General features: G+C 49.0%; 1 protein-coding gene across 2 annotated transcripts in view; it reads left to right on the top strand.

Moving 5' to 3' along the window:
• DNAI1 (dynein axonemal intermediate chain 1) overlaps positions 1-17423 on the top strand; it is a 134750-nt gene extending 117327 nt beyond the window's left edge. For both annotated transcript variants that reach the window (XM_042831196.1, XM_042831195.1), the window contains one exon: positions 17229-17423. In XM_042831196.1, coding sequence (XP_042687130.1) covers positions 17229-17354 — 126 coding nt within the window. In that variant the 3' untranslated portion in view covers positions 17355-17423. The remainder of the gene's footprint in view (positions 1-17228) is intronic.
• Positions 17424-18485: the final 1062 nt, after the last annotated feature.

The raw sequence follows: 18485 nt of genomic DNA, 5'->3' as shown, positions 1-18485 counted from the left end.
CTGGGAGGGCGGCTATGCCCCAGTATTGACCTTGGTGGTGGAAGGAAACCCAGAAGGCCCTTATGAACAGTCCAGGGGCACATCTGTAGGGAGGGGCTGCTCTGAGCCTGCGTTGGAGTAGGATGGCTGAGACAGCCATAGTGCTGGCCCTAGCACACACTGAGGCCAGCAAGAGGCCATGTGTGGAGCTTGCCAGCGCATGTGCAGCATTGCTTAGTCCTCTGGCCATTCTGCTATGCAGAACTGTGAGTCACAATTGTAAATTCACATCTACTGAGAGGAATATTGACATGAGCTGGCAAAAGCACGCTTCCTGCACTGCCTGGAGAAACACATCGCTATGGAGAGATCCACAGCCTTCCAGGGTCCTTCTCCATTATCCACCACTGGAATAGCTCCTGTTTGGGGATTGCAAGCCCAAGATAATATCATGGGGCGGTGCAGCAGTGGAGAGCTGTTTCAGCAGTTTCTCATCCTTCTTGACCAGAATTTGAAGCCTTTGGATATCTGTCTGGATGTCCTGGGCATATTCATTATGGAATGTCCACTAGGAGAGTGGATAGATCTGTAGCACAAATTGAGATGTCTCATTGTGTCACATTAGAGATACAAAGAGTTCTGGATTCTGGGCAAAGTTTTGGCAGACTTAGACAACAGCACTGCAAGGAGAGCTAACCCGAACAGACCATCAGGAGACTTGACTCTTCTTTCATTAAACCATTTTTTTAATTATAATCAGTGAAACAACTGCTGGCTTGCATTGGAGTATGTGAAAGGAGAAAAGGGCTCTGGGTAACTGTGGGATTGGTGAAACCCAAGGTCAAAGAACTGAGGGTTTTCTTCTTTTTATTGTTCCTGGCCACGTGGCTCTAATCTTGTTTTTGTTGTGTAATGCCACTTTCTTTGACCTCTCCCTTTGGCAGTTGGTGGAGAGACATCATCGTATTTACAGATTATTTTAAGCTAAAGTCAATTCTCAGTGGTTTGGATGAAGCATGTTTAGTATGTGAAATGGTAACATTGTCAATTGGAGCAGGAGAAGGTCCCGATTTAGGAAAATTCAGTAGTGCTTATAAATTATTTCTAAAGTGAGAGCTTTATCCTACGAGATGCTGAGGTTGCTGTCTGGGGGAAACAGCACATGGGCTGGGGCTGGTTTTGACTTACTTTTCCTCTTTGAAGATCTGCATAACAAAAGGTTGGCCTGCATTTGAAAGTGGTGCAAGGCTGCTCACTGCATTGCTAGGGATCTAGGGAAAGATTAGTTTTTGTGACCAATAATAATCCAGTCACTGAGCTAATGTCCCTCTCCTGAAATAAATCTGGTGCCTTTCCATTGAATTTGCTATTTTTTGGGTAGCCAGGAGTAACTGAAATCTGGATTGGAACAGTTTCGGTGGTGCCTTTTTTTTACTCCTTTCTTTGCATTTCTCCACGCTGGTGTGGTTATGTTGCCAAAAGAACTGCTTTGTGTGAAGGCTTTGCATTCACTTCCTCATGGACAGATGGTGTCTATGCTTTGGCGTCCTCCTGGCAGCCTGGGCATCACTCCTCTGCTGTCAGAGGAACCCATCACTTCCTGCCCTGGGAAATGCCTAATGCATGAGAATAAGGAGTCCTGATTTACATCCTCAGAAAGCTTTCGTTTTGAGATTGCCTGAGTGTGTCTGTTCAGCTTCCACAGCTCCTCAGAGCTGAAGTTCTCTGCTTTCTCCCACACCTCACAGAGAGCTGTTTGGCACAGAGAAGTGGGCACAGCTCAGCGTGATGGCAGGAGAGGCACTTCCCAGCCCCTCAGGCAGCTTGGCTTGCCTCTCTTCCCTGTTTCTTTCTTTATCTACCCTCTGTGTGTTCCTTTCTGTGCACATGATTTAAATCCTTTCCAGAAAACTGGGAGATCCGTAGAAACCACCACTTCTGTAGGTGAATGACAGCCCCAGCACAAAGGCAGAGTGAGCTCACACCAGCCAAAGCCCCATGGGAACAGGCTGCTCTCAAAGCATGCCCTTGGCAGCACCAGTGAAGCAGGCTGTTTGGGATGCTGCCTGCCTTTCCATGCTCAGCCATCATGGATCTGCTTCCCCACAGCCCCTCTTCTCCTTATGCCCTCCCTGAGTGCTTTGGGAATACATCTGACACACTCATACCTCAGCAGAGGAGCTGATGTTGGGGTGTGGTGGTGGAGAACCCTGTCCCACCAAGGCCCAGTACTTTCTGAGGCCTCCCATCTCCCTGCATTGTTCATCACCAGAAGAAAGCTGGATGAAGGGACAGGATTCACTCAGCAGGAATGACCATGATGACCCAGGTCTTCATGGCCTGGCCCAGCTGTGGTTTTTTTGCATTGCTCCACTGACCTGAGCAGTGCCAGTGCCACAAGCAAGTGCAGAGCTCACAGAAAATGGGCTTTTACTCTTCTTCGAGCTTTTTGTTGCTTGTGATGTTGCGTATCTTATTCCTGTGCATTGTCACCCCTTGGAGAGCCTTTGGCATCTGCTGCAGCAGCAAAGTCAGGAAATTTGACATGGCCTGGAGTGGAAGGATTGTGGCTACAAGGGCCAGAGGAACAGCTTGAGATGTGGCATATCCCAGTAACTCCTCCCAGGCTGCTGCCGGAGGCTGACACAGCCTTCCCCAAACAGCCAGCCTGGGCTGAAAAGTGCTGAAGCTGCCAGGGGAGACAGAGAGGGCAAGTGTGCCTATAAGGCTGTAAAATACATCCCAAACACACGGCTGCAAAATGTCCCTTGCTTGCAGACTTTGCCTGCTTGACTCTGGATGCAGAGATTTATAGAGCCTTCTGCCCCTGCTAAACCTCTGTGTCACTGCGCTGAGCTGATCAGCCTGTGCTGCTCCCAGCCCATGCCAAGCACACTCATGCCATCCACCAGCCTCCTCTGAAAGAAAAGGAGACACCTGCAACAGCAGGCTGGCCAAATAATGGTCGTTGCTCAAATTAATTTGATGGGCTCAATGGGGAATTGTTTAAATGAGAGAAAGGAAGGAATTGAAGATGAATAAAATGTTCATGGTGATGGAGCTGACGCAAGAGGATTATTTTTATCCCAGGCAAAAAGGAAGAGAAGTGCCTTCCTTGCAGAGTCGAGGAGAAGAGGGGCTGCATGGCAGTGCTGCTGGCTGCAGGAGTGGCAATCACAGCAGCTTAAAAGCTTTCCCAGAGGGAAGCTGCTACCCTTAGATTCACTGGCTGTTTCTGTGATGTGGAATGCCTAATGCTGACTGTGCAGGGCTATCTTAGGGCAAAGCCCCCCTGCTGTCCCCTAGTCCTGCATCCTGATTCCACAGCTTCTGATCTAGGGAACTCTGAGCTCCTCACCCCCATCCTGGTCAGCACAGATCTTTCTTAGCTGTGGTGTTCCTCATGTCCTTGGGATGAAGCCCATCCCAGTCTGGATCCCATGAGCCATGACCTTGCTGCATGGTTTAAATTCCCATTCTGCCTTCCTGGACACCTGCAGCCTTCCCATCTGTCCCAGTGTCCAAGCTCAGCAGGAGCGCTGGCTCCAGTGGCTCCAGTAGCTGTGAACCATGTGTGTTACAGGCAACACAGCCCTCTGTGCTGGCAGCTCTGGGTACTGGCATTAGGACAGGTTTTGCCAATTTTAGCCCATCTTACCTAGATCTTATGCTCTACCTGAGGATCAGCAGTAGGTGGTGGCCTCTCCTAAAGTTGAGACAAATGTCACCTGTGTCTTTCCTGTACACAGGATCTATTGTGTTGCAAAATTAAATCAGACTGTGACTTTATACGGTACAAATCCTTGTTAGCCACAGTGCATCTCCTTGCAGGTACTTACAAACAGATCGTTGACTTGTTCCACACATCTCCTGGAAAGCGAGGATAAGCTGATGGGTCTGAGTTTTTTTAGCATAGTTACCACATTTGCCATTTTCAGCTTTTCAAACCCCGTCATCCTTTGATATTCCCCAAGACAAGTGCTTCGGATTACGCCTGCTAGGTCAAGACAGTGTGAAGACAGCTGCCTCTCCAATGGGCTGTGGCTGTTGTGTCCAGGATGGTCTAACACTGTCAGTGAGCCAACGCCTGTGGGCACGCAGAGATAACATCCTTTATTAGACAAACATACGTGAGAAGAAAAGACAAGTGCATGTGCCCTACAGCTTGTGCTTTATTTTCTAGATATTAGTTCAGCTAATAAAAGGCATTGCCTCTCTGCCAGCCTGTGCTGAGTGCATTCTGGCCAGTGCCTTGCTTGAGCTGAAGTCTCAGCACTTGTTGCTGATATTGCTGTGATATTCCGAGGATCAGAATCTGCAGGAAAGGGGAAGTCCCAGGAGCACAGCAGGAGCACTGGTGTGAGCTTGGTCTCCGCTTGGTCTCTGCTCCTTTATGCGCCTGCCTCCTCCGTCTTCCTGGTGATGATGTTGAGTTGGTGTCAAAAGTCAGGTACCAAAACCAAAATGACCTGAAATTGAGTGCGTGACTGCAGCTGAGACTGGAGGGTAAGGTCTCCCACTCTGACTTGCTTGGAAGGAACCCGCTAAGCCAGGGAAAGGAACTCAGAGATGCTCATTTTATCTGGCCTGGACAAACCACAGGGCAGCCAGTGGGAGTGCAGGATGTTAATAATTTAGTTTCTTTCAAGTCATTAAAAAAAAAAAGCACCGGGGTTTGCTGCACAGTTAGTGTTTGTAATAGAGCAGAGCCAGGGAGCAAAAGGCACTTGGGTTTCAATTGCAACTGCTTGTTCAAGGAGAAAAGCTGTGCTATGAAAGCACAGCATCCTTGATGCCTCCTGCAGCCCAGGGGCTGGGAAAAGAGGGAGAAGGGAATTTATGCTGGAACTGGAGGAGCAAAAAGAGGATTGAAGGTTGTAGAGGAAAGCAAGAACTCCCAACATGATGCTGAACCACAGAGCCAGACACGGCCTGGCTGCCTCTTGGGGTAATTCAGAGCAGGAATGAAACTGCTCCCTGCGAGCAGCAGTAGTAAATCCATCGCCGGCTGAAGCACGCATCTCTGGGTTTGACACTTCAGTGGAGGTGATGAAAAATGCAAACTAAGTCTAGGAGGAACAACAAGGTTGATCCGAGGTCTGGAAAACATAATTTCATGGAGCTCTTCAGAGCTCTGCAAATAAATTAAGCTATGACTTGATCTCAGCCTAAAAGCACCTGCAAATGGAAAGGATTTGCAACAGTGGAAGGCTCTTTAAATTAGCAGAAAATAGATATAACAGGATTTCGCAGCTGACTGCAGCTAAACATTTTCAAACAAGGACAAGAGCCTGCACATTTAGAGCAGCACTAGCATGTCTGCATCCCCCCAAACTCCTTCATGTCAAAGCTCCCTGTTGTGTTTTAGCCTAAAGAGAAGTCACTGGTGTGATGAGTTTACTGACTGTTGCTGTGTGAATTGCAAAGATTCCATGACTCTATTAAATCTGCTTCTGCCTTTGGTCTTCCTGAAGTGATCTGGGATTGATGGATAGCATTACAGAGAAAGATTTGCAGCTTTTATAAAGAGAGGTTCACAGCTTGGAACAGCCCAGGTTGCTTTATATGAAGAGATTTACAGACTCCTAGACTCTTCATTTCTCTTGACTCTGGCTTATTTACTAGCTCATGTGTTAGAAAATCAAACTGTAAGCACTCAGAGATAACAAGGTGTTACTGTAACAGCGAGCACAGGTCTGTCAAGGACGAGACGCGTTAAATCAGTGTTATCCCCTGTCTGCCATTGAAATAAGCCTAGTCGGAAAAGATATACTTGCCCCACAAGCATGGGGGGCACATAATCTCCCATCTTAGTTTATTTTGGACTGGAGCTTTCCCAGTTAGTAATCACAGGGAAGTTGTCCTCACCTCCTGGTCCCTGGGGTAATCTCTCAAAGACACAGTGCTCTCCTGGGTCCTCTGTCCATCTGCTCTCCACGGGCATTCTCCACTGCTTTGTGGTTGTCACTGAAAGACCTTCTTCCTTCCTCTTTTCATTCTTCCCTGACAGCAGTCTTCAGATTGGTACATCTGCCTCCAGGCTTGGGATCCCTGGGAAGAGAGGCCTGGACAATCTGTCCTTTGGTACAGTGTGCCAGCATTCCCCAGGGGCTGGGAATTGCCCTGTGGAGGGCAGAATTGCTCCAGTCCTGACTAGGTTGAAGTCAGAATCTGTTTGATTTTGTGGCTGTTGTGTCTCATTTTCCTGCTGTGTACTCCTGTGAAGATCTGTTCTTTGTGTCCTTGCTACCCCCTTCCTGGGTGCAGGCAGGCTTCTGTTAGGTCCCCAAAGCTCCCTGCTCTGGGCTAAACCATCTCAGCTCCAGCAGTGCCTCCTCAGGCTCTCTATCCCCAAGCCATCTTGGTAGTCTCTGGTGGGCTCAGTTTGGTTTATTGCCATCTCTTTTCAGGCAAACTATCTTCTACTTCCCTTCCCTTAGGTGAAACTGGAATTCTTTTATCCATTAACTGAAAATTAAGATTTTTACAATCCTTTTTTTTTCATCACCAAGGGCAGTGAACAGAAGCACTGAGCCAGCATAGCCAACGTCTCCTTATCTTACCTCCTTTCTCCCTAGGAAACTCCTTTTCTTTTTTTTCAAGTGACTGTGTATGTGACAGCAGATAGCCCTAGGAACAGGAGGTGAGAAGGTTCAGCCTCTTTTAGCTTCCACCTCACAAATCTTTCATTAACTGCTCTCACCTTGTGTTTCTTAATTAGCTCATACAGCCATTGAGCAGCCTGCTTGCATTAGGTTTTTCTGAAGAAATCTACTTAAGCTTTATCCACTGTAGCACACAATATACTGAACATTATTAGACTGGCCACTAGTCTTACTGTATAGCACTGCACAGGAGTTGAGTGTGATTAACACCCTTGCACCCTGTAGCTTTCTTGGGCTTTACTCTCCTGGGGGAGCCTTCTCACATAGTTGGATTATTGCCTTTCTTCAGAATTTTGATGCTCATCCACATGACAAGTGCATGGCTGAGCCAAGCCAGGGGGTTGTGAGTGTTATCCCTGGAGTGGAGTGAATAAAATACTGAAAAATCACACCAAAGAATAGTTGTCAGAGGTTTGATCACAGTCTGGAGGGTTGTTTATTGACCTCAGCAGCATTTCAACCTTTCCATTCACACCATGGGTGATCCAGAAGAGGGCTGAGTTAAAAGATCTGCAGGCATGGCAAGGATCATAATGATTTTGAAAGACTTTGGGTCATATGTCTGTGTGACCTTGCAACATTGGGAAGACGGACTGAAGGTGGTGAATTTAGCAAAGACCTGCACAAGGGGCGAAGACCATTTGCTAGATGTGGAGAGTCCTCTTCAGTGCAGAGCTTGGAATGAGTTCCTGCAGTCCAAGGACCCAGAATTGCATTAAGGAGTCCAACTTGATGAGCAAACCCATGCCTACCCTTGAGGCTGGCACGTGGTCCAGGGTTGCATATTTCACACATTGGCCGTGCTCACATCCTGTGCCACAGGACAGGACCAGCCACAGCAACTTGTTGCAGACTCCATCTTGGTGTTATTTCAGTGGTGAGAAGTTCAGCTTGAGCTGTACTCACTGCATTAGCACTCAAGCCCCAGATGGTCACATAGGAAACAGTGCATTTGTCTGCAGTTATATCAGGGGAGGCTGGAATAAATCAGCTCTGTTACAGGTTTTCTGCTGCTCTCGCTGGATTTCTGGCTGTCTGGCTCATTTGCAGATGATTGCTGTGGGAGTTAAATTACAAGCAATAACCATTCAAAACGATCCAGGCTTCTTAAGGATTTTATGGGCTAGGGGAGGGCAGTATTTCCCCAGTTACCTTCTTTTCACCTTCAGAGCAATTGCAGCTCTCACTTAGGGATTTTATGCATCTCTATGGCAAATAGGGTGTTAATGAAGGTGTAATTACTGGAATTAAATTAGGATTTAATTTTTGGAGCACAAATGGCCATTTTCTTTCTTTTGTTCCCTGCTTGATTGCCAGCTGTGAAAACATATTTCAGGATTGTTCTTGATGCAGAGTTACTTGGACAGTGCAGGGCATGCTGTAAAGCAGGGAGCTCAGTCCTGCAGGGCTCTACTTTGTCCAGCTCTCAAATGATTCTGAGTACTCCCCAGCATGATCAGTAGAGTACCTGGAGAAGGCACCACGTCCTTTGGCATCTCTGGTGTTTAGATCTCACAGCTTTTACACACAGGATTCACACAGTTAACTGTTTTGTCAGAGAAACAGTAGGATGTAGGGGACTACTACAGTTTTGTTCCTACAAAGCAATTGTTCTCACCATCCTCTAGGCCATTTTAGGCTCAGCACCAATGGCAAAGGATAACTTTTGTTACCACCTTAAAGCATTATGAGACATCTCTGGGTTCTTGTGCAACCTTTCTGGCTTCAGTCCAGACCTGCACACTGACAACATGCCTGGGTTCCAGGCAGCTCTTCACACCTGGGCAGTACCAGGAGGATTGGTGCTTTGACTTAGCTCAGAACAGAAACAGAAGAACCTGGGAAGAAGTGACCCCTTATGAAGTGCTGATCTGACCATGCTGGGGGAATCTGCAGCCAGAACCAGTTCCTGGATGTGGTATGACCTCTGCCTTCTCCACCAAGGAGGCATCCCCACGAAGAGCTGCATTGTCCCAGCCATTTCCCTCTGTTCCAGCTACAGTGGCACAAGTTGTGGGGTAAGGATCAGGACATCCTTGCCCATATGTTAAGGTTTTCATCCTGAGTAAGGTAACAGGTTTTGTAGCGCTGCTGTTCTTTAATGTAGTTTGCCTGTCCACTATGCATTAGGTGTGTGCATCAGTTTCAGTTAAACTCTGCTAGTAGGATACTTCTAGTCCTCAGATTTGTCAATTATTTGTCAAACACCTGCCACTGCCCGCTGCTAGTTGCTGGCTGACCTTCTGCCATCAGTGGTGCTGGTGAGACTAAGGGGACCATAGAGATTACCCTGGGAAGTGCTCGCCTTAAGGTCCTTAATGACTTCCACATAATTTTCTGTGCAGTCTGCCTTTACTTTTACACAATCATAGAATGGCTTAGATTGGAAGAGACCTCAAAGCCTATCCGGTCGCAGCCTCCTGCCATGGGCTGATTGCCCCCCACCAGCTCAGGCTGCCCAGGTCCTCATCCAACCCAACATTATGCACCTGCAGAGGTGGAGCACCCACAGCTGCTCTGTGCCAGCACCTCACTGCTCTCATAGGAAAGTATTCTTCTGTATATCTAACCTGAATCTCCCATCTTTTAGTTTAAAGCCTTTCCTCATGTAAAAATTCAGTCCACTCCTGCCTGTAAGCTCCCTTCAAATACTGGCCTTCTGGGCTGCAGGTGCACTCTGCCAGATCACATCCAGCTTTTAGTCAATAAGAACCCTCAAGTCCTTCTCTGCAGAGTGGCTCTCAGTTAAGATCTTCTCCCAGTCTATAGACGTGTCTGGGATTGCATGTCTGATCCAAGTGCAACAGCCAGTACTTGGTCTTGCAGAACCACATTTGGTTCATGTAGACCCAATTTTCAAGGTTGTTCAGGTCCCTCTTTCTTCTGTTTTGTCCCCTGCACCAATCAGCTTGGTGTCATCCACAAACTTGCTGAGGGTGCACTCTTTCCCACTGTCTATGTTGCTGACAAAGATGTTGAAGAGTACTGGTCCCAAGGTGAACCCCTGGAGGACACCACTCGTGTCTGGCCTTCACCTGGACACAGAGCCATTGAGCACAATCATCTGGCTGTGACCATCCAACCAATTCCTTATCCACTGAACAGTCTACTCTTCAAATCCGTACCTCCCCCATTTAGCAATAAGGATGTGGTGTGGAAGCATGTCAGAGACCTTACAAAAGCCCAGGTAGATGACATCAGTTGCCTTCCTCTGTCCACTGATGCTGTCATTCTGTCGTAGAAGGCCATCGGACTGCTCAGGCATGATCTGCCTGTGGTGAAGCTATGCTGGCTGTCTTTGACTACCTCCTCATATTGCATGCGCTTTAACATGCCTTGCAGGAGGATCTGCTCCATGATCTTCCCCAGTTCTTCTTTTATCCCCTTCTTAGAAATGGGAAAGGACGACATTCTGATATGAAGAAGCTACACTGGTTGAGCAGATAGACTGAAGTCATCTATGGCAATGAAGAAATTGTGTTTGGTACAACAGAGACACAATAGCAAACATATGAAATTAATTCAGGAGCAGCATCCTGGTCAGCAACCCAAAGCAATGTACTCTAGGGAATGTGCTTTAGCAGCAGGTTGGACAACATGATCTCCAGAGGCCCCATCCCACCCCTATGGTTCTGTGATTCTGTGATGGCCTGTTCCTTCCTTGATTATGCATTAGCATCAGGGAGATTGATTACTGCTTGCATTTCTCATCTGATTCTGTTATAAATAAAATGGCATTATATGCATGAAGCAATTAGATCTTAATAATGCTTTTCTAAACAGGATGTCAGGGATCTTAGTAGAAAGGGTTGGGATACAGTCAAATCAGCATTTCAAGACTGGATTGTCATTAAAACTGCTGCCAGCTGCCTGGACAGCTTACACAAAAACAGGATCCAGCTCTGCTTTTCAGTCAGGGTGCTGCTCAGTGTGCTCAGACACAGCCCAACATGTGCTGGCCGGCAGCAGTGAGCATTCTGCAGCAAGCAGCACTGTGCCAAACCTATCTTCAGGAGAGAGCTGACACCAAGGCTTCTGAATAGGAGCTCTGAGAGCAGGTTACAGCTGTGCCTCGTCTGCCTTGTGGCAGGAAGGGACTTCTCAGCCTCTGTCACAGAGCCTAGTCCTAGGGAAGACCAGTAGCTTTCATGACTGTGTTTCCCAAGCTTGTCCTGTGTCCAGCTTCTTGCTGACCAGTTTGAAGCTGTAATCTTCATACTGCAGCATAACTCGGTCCCAGTACAGCTTTGCCTGACTTCCCACATACTCCAGAGTATGAGTGTACCTGTTTTTGTGAGTGTTTGTGTGGCATCTCTGCTGGGATGTTTCCTCTGCAGAAGGAAGGAAAACCCATGCAAGATATTTCATTTGTGGCAAACGGGAGACAAGGTCTGAAGTAAACAGGATACACTTCAGTGAGAATGGAAGCAAAGTAGGAGGGGAGGGGAAGGAAATGGAAATAATTGACCAGGGAGGTTTGTAGGAAAAGATCCCAGACAGTTGCCAGCAGTTGCTCTGCTGTAGCAGAAGGGATACGCTGGGGAGAACAAGAAGGAGAGAAGGAAAACCCTCTGCTCAGGGCACGCTGTGCCAGCACCCCAAAGTCTAGGTCGAGTGCTGCACAAGCGTCTGTCAGAAGCAATTTAAAAGCAGCCACTCTTACCATGGACCAGGGATGAGCGGGCGCTGGAAGGTTTCTGCTCGCCCTGCCCCAAGGGTGCTGTGATTATCTGGAAGGTGCGCACAGCGATGTGTGGTTGGAGTGACACAACTGTTTGCACAGCTCAAATACCTAGTGCTATTTCTGGAGCATCCCTGAGTTCAAGTGCAGCCATGGAGAGAGGGGAAGTGTGCTGTGGGTGACATTACATTTCAGATTGAGCTCTTTCAATACCATGGTATCAATCACAATGCAACTTTCATGTCACTGGCACTTAATATCATTTAATGAGTGGCACCTGGGAATGAAAATATTTATTTTCATGCCTTTTTATAGCAAAACTCACTTTCCAGTGTGCTTGTGTTTATCCACAGTGAAGTATATTCACACACTAGTTCACAAATGTTACATTAGTAGCAAACAAGAATGTAGCCTGGAGAAGAGAAGGCTCCAGAGAGACCTCACTGTGTCCTTCTACTACTTGAAGAGGGCTTGTGAGGAAGGACGCATGCTTTTCACACGGTGAAAGAACAAGGGGGAATGGCTTTTAACTAAAAGAGAGGAGCTGTATGTTAGATGTATGGAAGAACATGAAGGTGGTGACACCCTGTAACGCCCAAGAGCTGTGGTGCCCCGTCCCTGGAGGTGCTCGAGGCCAGGTTGGATGGGGCCCTGGGCAGCCTGAGCTGGTTGGTAGGGGCAACCAGCCCATGGCAGGGGTTGGGGCTGAGGGGGCTTTGAGGTCCCTTCCAACCCAAAGCATTCTGTGATTCTCTGAGTCCGTGACTCTGTGCAAACATTTCCATGAGTTGTTTTCAAATTCTGATATGACAAAAGTTTTAAAGAGAATGCAGTGTTAAGAGCAAAAGAGCAGCTGGACTTTCATAGAGCAGGTAAAATGCAATGGCAGGAGATGTGTATTAACAGTAGCAGTCAGAGTAAGAGATATTCAGGAAAAAAAATGCATTACTTCTCTTTAGAATATACTGTTAATACAACTGCAGGTGACCTCGTGGTTTTATCCTCTGTGAGATTACAGCATTATCAAGGTATTTCTAGAATTGCAAATCCACATTTATTTGGCTTTATTGAAATCTAATCTGTGATGGCTTAGTGAACTGTTGTACAAAGACACTAAAGTAAAACTGAAATAAGAAAAAGAGATGATGCTGACTGAGAAAGAAGTGTTGCAAGGTGACTGACAGTGCAACCTGCCATCTGGCATCAAGGTTTGTGGCTTAGGATGCCCTGAGGGCATCTCCCTGATCTGGCCAAAGGGTGGACTGATGTTGGAGCCCATTAGAGATGGGTCTGGCTGACTGAGTACAGCTACAGTCCAGGGTGCCTCCTGCCTGTGATCTGCCTGGACAGTCCTGACTAAAACCCAGTTTGAGCTCCTTCCTCCCCGTCTCAAGCTGTGTTCAAGAGATCCCACAACTAACCCATCAGGCACTGATACCCACCAGCCCTTCTGTCTGATAGCATTACAGCACAGGCTCTGGGTAACAGGGGTTCCCACTGAGTGTCATTTAGGGCTCATTAAAGTAATCAATCCCACCCAGAAGAGGCTGGTGGCCTTGCACAAAGTTGGAATCCAGTAGGGCTGGACCTAGGTCTGAAGGTGGAGGGGGATACTCTACCCATCACCACCAGAGCCAAAGGAGATGGGCATGCATTGCCTCTGCCCCGTCCCGGTGGTGTTTTGCACCTCCAGGACCCCTGCTGTGGAGACCAAAGCTTTTAGGAAGCCCTTATGGCTCAGAGCAAGGTAATTACTCTGCACACCTCGCAAGGATTTTTCTTGGTGCTTAGTGTTAAGTCTGAGAACTAGCATGACTGAAAATCATTTCCATGAGCCTTGTGAGGAGGTTATCTTAGCATCAGGCTGCTCTTTGAGGTAGCTGTTGTCAACTCTTCCCCATGACCAAAGGCAGTGATGCCTGAGGAGCTGGTCTCCATCACACAGTGCTCAGAACAGTGGCTGAACTGTCCCCGTGGTTGCCAAGCCCAGTGTGTCCTCCTGTAGAAGCAAAGCACCTGTTGCTGATGCTCATTCACTGCAGCACCAGTGCAGGGCAGAGTTAAGGTGATGTGCTTAGGTGCCCTGTATCAGACTGACATGTCTCTGGGTAACTTTCAAATGTAGCTTTAACTTTAAGGATTTTATTTTGCTGATACTTGAGCTAAGGCTCGTGACCACATCCCTGTTGTAAACCCCTAAATGACAGATACGGTAAAGGCAGCAGAGAGACTGTTTTAAAAAATATGTTTTGTGGTTTCCTGCACTGGCAGTGCCTGGTTCAGAGTAGCTCTGGGGGCCCTGCCTGTGCTTGGCTTCAGCTCTCCAAAGTTTGGCACAGCAGCTAAATGTGGACTTCTTGTGGCTATATTTAGGTACCTAAATTAGTGGTGTGTCAGAGAGGTTGCTTATGGCTCTGAGAGAGCGTTCAGCATGGCTGAAAGCCCAAACTCTTCTTTCTCTACTCAAACAGCAGGGCCTGGGACTGTTCCTTTCTTACTCCACAGATGTACATGGTCTTTGTGTATGCCTTGGGATGCTCCCAGCCTCTCGGAGGTCTGATCCAACACTGCGTGCACACAGCTAAACCTTGCTCCTGCACCTTCCCTGGCAGATGGCACAGTGGATCTTGAGCTAGGCAATTGCTCCCATCATGATGTCTTTGCTGGTTCCAGTAGATTCACTGTTGGCTTCCAGACCTGGATTCCCAGCTGTGGCCATCAGACCTGGATTCCCAGCTGTGTCCTGATACAGCCTTTTACAGATGCTGTCTCTGAGTCAAATATGTGAGCTGCAGAAAGGAGGGGGGCTCGCCCTGAGCAAGACAGGTTTTAGCTGAAGCTGGCAGGATGAGCATCTTTGTTGTGGGAAGCAAAAAGCCCCGAGATCCTGCCTGGCTGCTGACGTCTGAATAACCCAGCCATCCCCTGGGCTTTGCTGCCAGTTTCATTCCCCACAAGTAGAACATTTCCTGCGTCATTTATTTCCAAACAGTAGCAAAATAAGCCTAAATCCTTATCTCTAGTCAGTCAGCTAATCCTTCTGAGGGCTAGGAGCAATGCTGTCAAATCTGGCTGCAAGTGTGGCTTGAGGTTCTCTGCGACTGCAGAGCGCCTTGCTGCCGCAGGTAGATGGCACCTCAAGAGCCCCACGTGGTCCTGCCACAGTGTAGTGTGATCTCTACCTTACATCACAGCATCAGATAGCAATGGGGCCATGGTGGAGGTTTTGGACACTTGGGATGTGCAGATCCTATCATAACCTTTCAGTACATATTAGGTTAGTGCACCAGAGAGCTTTGTTCAGAAAGGAGTTTGGTTTTCTTTGTCTTCTCAACAGAAAGGTTCCAGAGAAATCTATTTGCTTTCATGTATTGAATTCTCCCATCCTGTTGCTGGCATGTTTTGCTTATGGAGGAGCCATCACCCTGGAGGTGTCACCTTGACCTGTCCCTGAGCAGGGCAGAAGGAGCAATGAAAGGTGTTCTCCAGAAGCAAAGTACCTCTGAAGGCCTGGCAGACCGTGTGCCTTTCCACTCAGGGTAATAAGGCTGGGGGCTTCGCTCAGCCCCATTAGTGACTTCTTGAAGCTCCTCAGCCCTTTCTTATTCTGTAAGTACTTGCACACCTTTTGCATGGCAGTCATAGAATCACAGAATCAAGGTTGGAAAAGACCACTCAGATCATCTCGTCCCACCCAGCTCCCCCTACTATGCCTGCTAACTGTGTCCCTCAGCGCCACATTTCCACATTACTTGAAAACTTCCAGGGATGGTGACTCCACCACCCTGCTGGGCAGCCTGTGCCAATGGTCCTGGGTCACCAGGATGCTGTGTCCAGTCATCCCACTCTGCTGAGAATGGCATGAACTGGAAGCACCACCTTGGCCAGCCTTCAGCAGGTCCCCTCTGCTCCTGGGAAAGCTGTAAGGAATTTTCCACTGATATTTGTGCCAGCATGGTTAACTTTCTTGCTACTTTAAAATACAGATATGTTTTGCTTTGTTAAAGCGAAACCTTACAGCAGATGTTTTATGATTATTCCACCAATGGGGAAAAAAAAAAAAAAAAAAAAAGATGCTGAGAAGTGCCAGCATGAGTTTTATGGGAGAGTTTTATTAACTTGGCAGTTTACTGTTCAGCAAGGGAATGAGGGCATCAGCCAAAGCACAGTGTCTCCAGTGTATATGACTCCCAAATCCTGGATGCAGGGCTCAGCTTGTGCCAGCATGAGGGGTGCTGGGACTCTGAGCACTGGGGCTGGGGTCTTCAAACAGCTGGTGCTGGTCCCAGTCCTGATCTTTGTTCTCAGCCCTCAGTCATCTTCCACACTCTGCATGGTCACCTCCCCGCAAAGAACCATGCAGGGTGCAGCAGCAGTAGTGCCCACACTGCCCCTTGTCTCAGTTTCCCACCCTGGAGAGCCAGAGGAGAGCCTGAGTGTAGAGTGAAGTGAGTGTAGGACAATGTAGGGGCTTGGCACCTTCAGTGTACGGGCATGCACAGCAGTAGAGTCATTCCTAACTCATCCCTATTGCTGTTTCCTCCAAGAGCATTTTGCTCTCTTGCTGGGAAGCATTAACAATAAAACCGATGCAAATGATGCTGTGAGCAGCTCCAGTACCCGTTTGATGAGCTCCTTGGGGACAGACTTCCCATGTAAGTTTAGCTCTACATCTGTTGGCTCCATGGGGGTGATGCTCTGCCCCAGCTCCCCGTGAACCCATGAGGATGCCTTGCAGGCAGGGAGCAGACACTGGACAGACCCCATCAGTTCATTGCCATCCATCACAGGTGAGGAGTTGCAGTCGCACGGGTGGTGATGCTTCTCTGAGCCCAGGGATGCTGCTAACAGCTTTGAGAGCTGCTGCTCCTTGGAGCACAGGGGAGTGAATGCCATGAAATCTGCAGGAGTCCAGCCTGGAACAACCACCCCAGCGAGAGTGTGTGATGGGAAACTTCTTTCTGGTCCAGTGCCCCAAAAAGGACTTTGCAAAGAGGTGTCAGACAGGGACCCCACTGGTGTTCAGGATAGCAGCAGGGTGACAGGAACATCCCAGCTTCTCCCTTTTCCAGCAGAGCAAAGCCCTCTTCTCCCATCCCGAGGGCCCATGCGCGGTGCTGTGTGCTATGCAGGGTACCAAAGGGAGGGTTCTGCATGCTGTCACACAGCAAAGCAGCTTTTCTGCAGAAATAGCTAAGTCCTGAAATACCCCGAGCAGCTGTGTTTATCCGAACGCTCCTGCTTAGAGAGATGCTCAGCTGTGACGTGGGCCATTAGCACAAACATCGTTCTGAGTGCCCGGAGCACAGCCAGGAAGGGCGTTGCTCAGTTTGCAGAGTTAATGCAAGCCAGCCCTGTCCCAAGATGTGATCTGTGAGCTGGGAAAATGAAAACCATGCAGCCTTGTCCTAGCTGAGGAGGGGATCTTTCCTAAGCAGGGCGAGCAGAAAGCAAGCAGCCTCTTTGTTCATGTGCTGCATTCTGCTCTCTCAGCCACTGCAGAGCATCCCCACACAGTGCTGCCAGGAGCAGGCACAGGGCTCTGTGCTCACAGCCCAGGGTGGTGGTGTCCCCATGGCTCTACCATGGTTCAGGGACCCGTACCACCTCTCTAGCACTGTGTTCACCCATGTTTTCTGCTTCCTGGGGTGCTCCAAGTCACACTGGGCAAAAATGAGCTTCCCCTAAGATCAAAAACAAGGATGAGGTCAGAGCTATGTTGTCAGTGTTGAGCCATGGGGATATGGCAGCAGATGCTGCTTTGGAGGAACACAGCAAGATAAATGCTGAGCTACACAGCTCCCACCACTTTGGGCTCAAAAGGTAGGGACAGGCAGGCATACCCCACACAATTCAGCTCTCAATCCCTCTCTGCTGACATCTTGGCTTTGTTCTCCCTGCAGGAGAAGAAGGGCCAGGAGGTAAAGAAGGGCCCTGAGGTGGAGATCGCCAAGCTGGACAAGCTGCTGATCCTGGTGCGGGAGCCAGATGGCAGGGCCCAGGGGCAGGAGGACAAAGCCCCGCTTTGACCAGCAGCTGCTTAGCATGCTCTGCCCTCTCATAGTGCAAGTGCTTCGCCCCCGTGCCTGGGTGAATAAAGAGAGGCACTGAAACTGTGGACAAACTGTGGCGTTTGTGCCATCCTGGTTCTGCCATGGGCAGTGCCCAAGGAGCCATATATGGGTCATTTACGCATGGGACCCTACTGTTTCAGGGCTTTGCAGCACAGGGTTCAGCTGCTATGTGGCTGTGTCGAAAGCAGGAGCCACAGTGGCCTTGCTACGTGCTGATGAGCAGGGATACACTGCCATTGTCTTGTGTGCAGCCAGGAATAGGGACTTGCTGTGCCCTTTCTTGGCCTGGCTGTGGGTGTACACCATGCCCATATACATCCCCTGCACGTGCCATGTGCTCCGTAGGGATGGAAACCACAGTACCACCACCACCAGGGCTGCACTCTGCTGCCTGCCTCAGCAGGCAAGCACCTGGCTGGACTTCTCACCCTGCGTTCAGAGGCTCAGAGGGACCCAACACAGCACCCACAACATTGAGGGACAGCCCCAGAGTACCACACAGTGCCAGGGGCAGGAGATGAGGCCTCCCCCCATGTCCTCGTGCGCAGGACAGAGCTCAGAAACACCTCCTGGGTCCTACAATCTGTTTATTGATCTAAAAAAACAAAAAACAAAACCAAAAAAACCACAACTGCAAAGGGACATGTTAGCTACACCTGATTTGGGAAGGAGCCAGTCCTGGCAGAAGGACCCCAGCCCGCATCCCTCCCAGCACAGCCCCCCCTCCTTATTGCAGCATACCAGGCACCCCAGGGCCACACTCTGGCTATTGCTTGACTCTAGAATGGGCAGAGCAGAGCCCCAACAAACCCACAAGCAGAACAGGGGGGATGCTGACCACATCCCTTCCTGCACAGCCATTGTGGCACCAGAGAGGGGTCCAGGCTGCACCCACATCCCCGGGTACTGAGGCTGGAAGACCCTTCAGTGTCGCTGCACCAGGCACACGAACTGACCCCACAGCTTTGAAATATCCCCATCTTTCTGTGGGCTCAGGTGGGCAGCAGTGAGACACAGGGAGGTGCCAGCGATCCCCAACCAACACGCACACACAGAGGTGTCCATCATGGCAGCAAAAGGGACAGC

Source organism: Centrocercus urophasianus, unplaced genomic scaffold (genome assembly GCF_019232065.1).
Source record: "Centrocercus urophasianus isolate 14NV4802_14NV808 unplaced genomic scaffold, USGS_Curo_1.0 seq_35, whole genome shotgun sequence".
Lineage (NCBI taxonomy): Eukaryota > Metazoa > Chordata > Aves > Galliformes > Phasianidae > Centrocercus > Centrocercus urophasianus.
The sequence above is the reverse complement of the archived record's forward strand: the minus strand, read 5'-3'. Positions and strand labels throughout refer to the sequence as shown.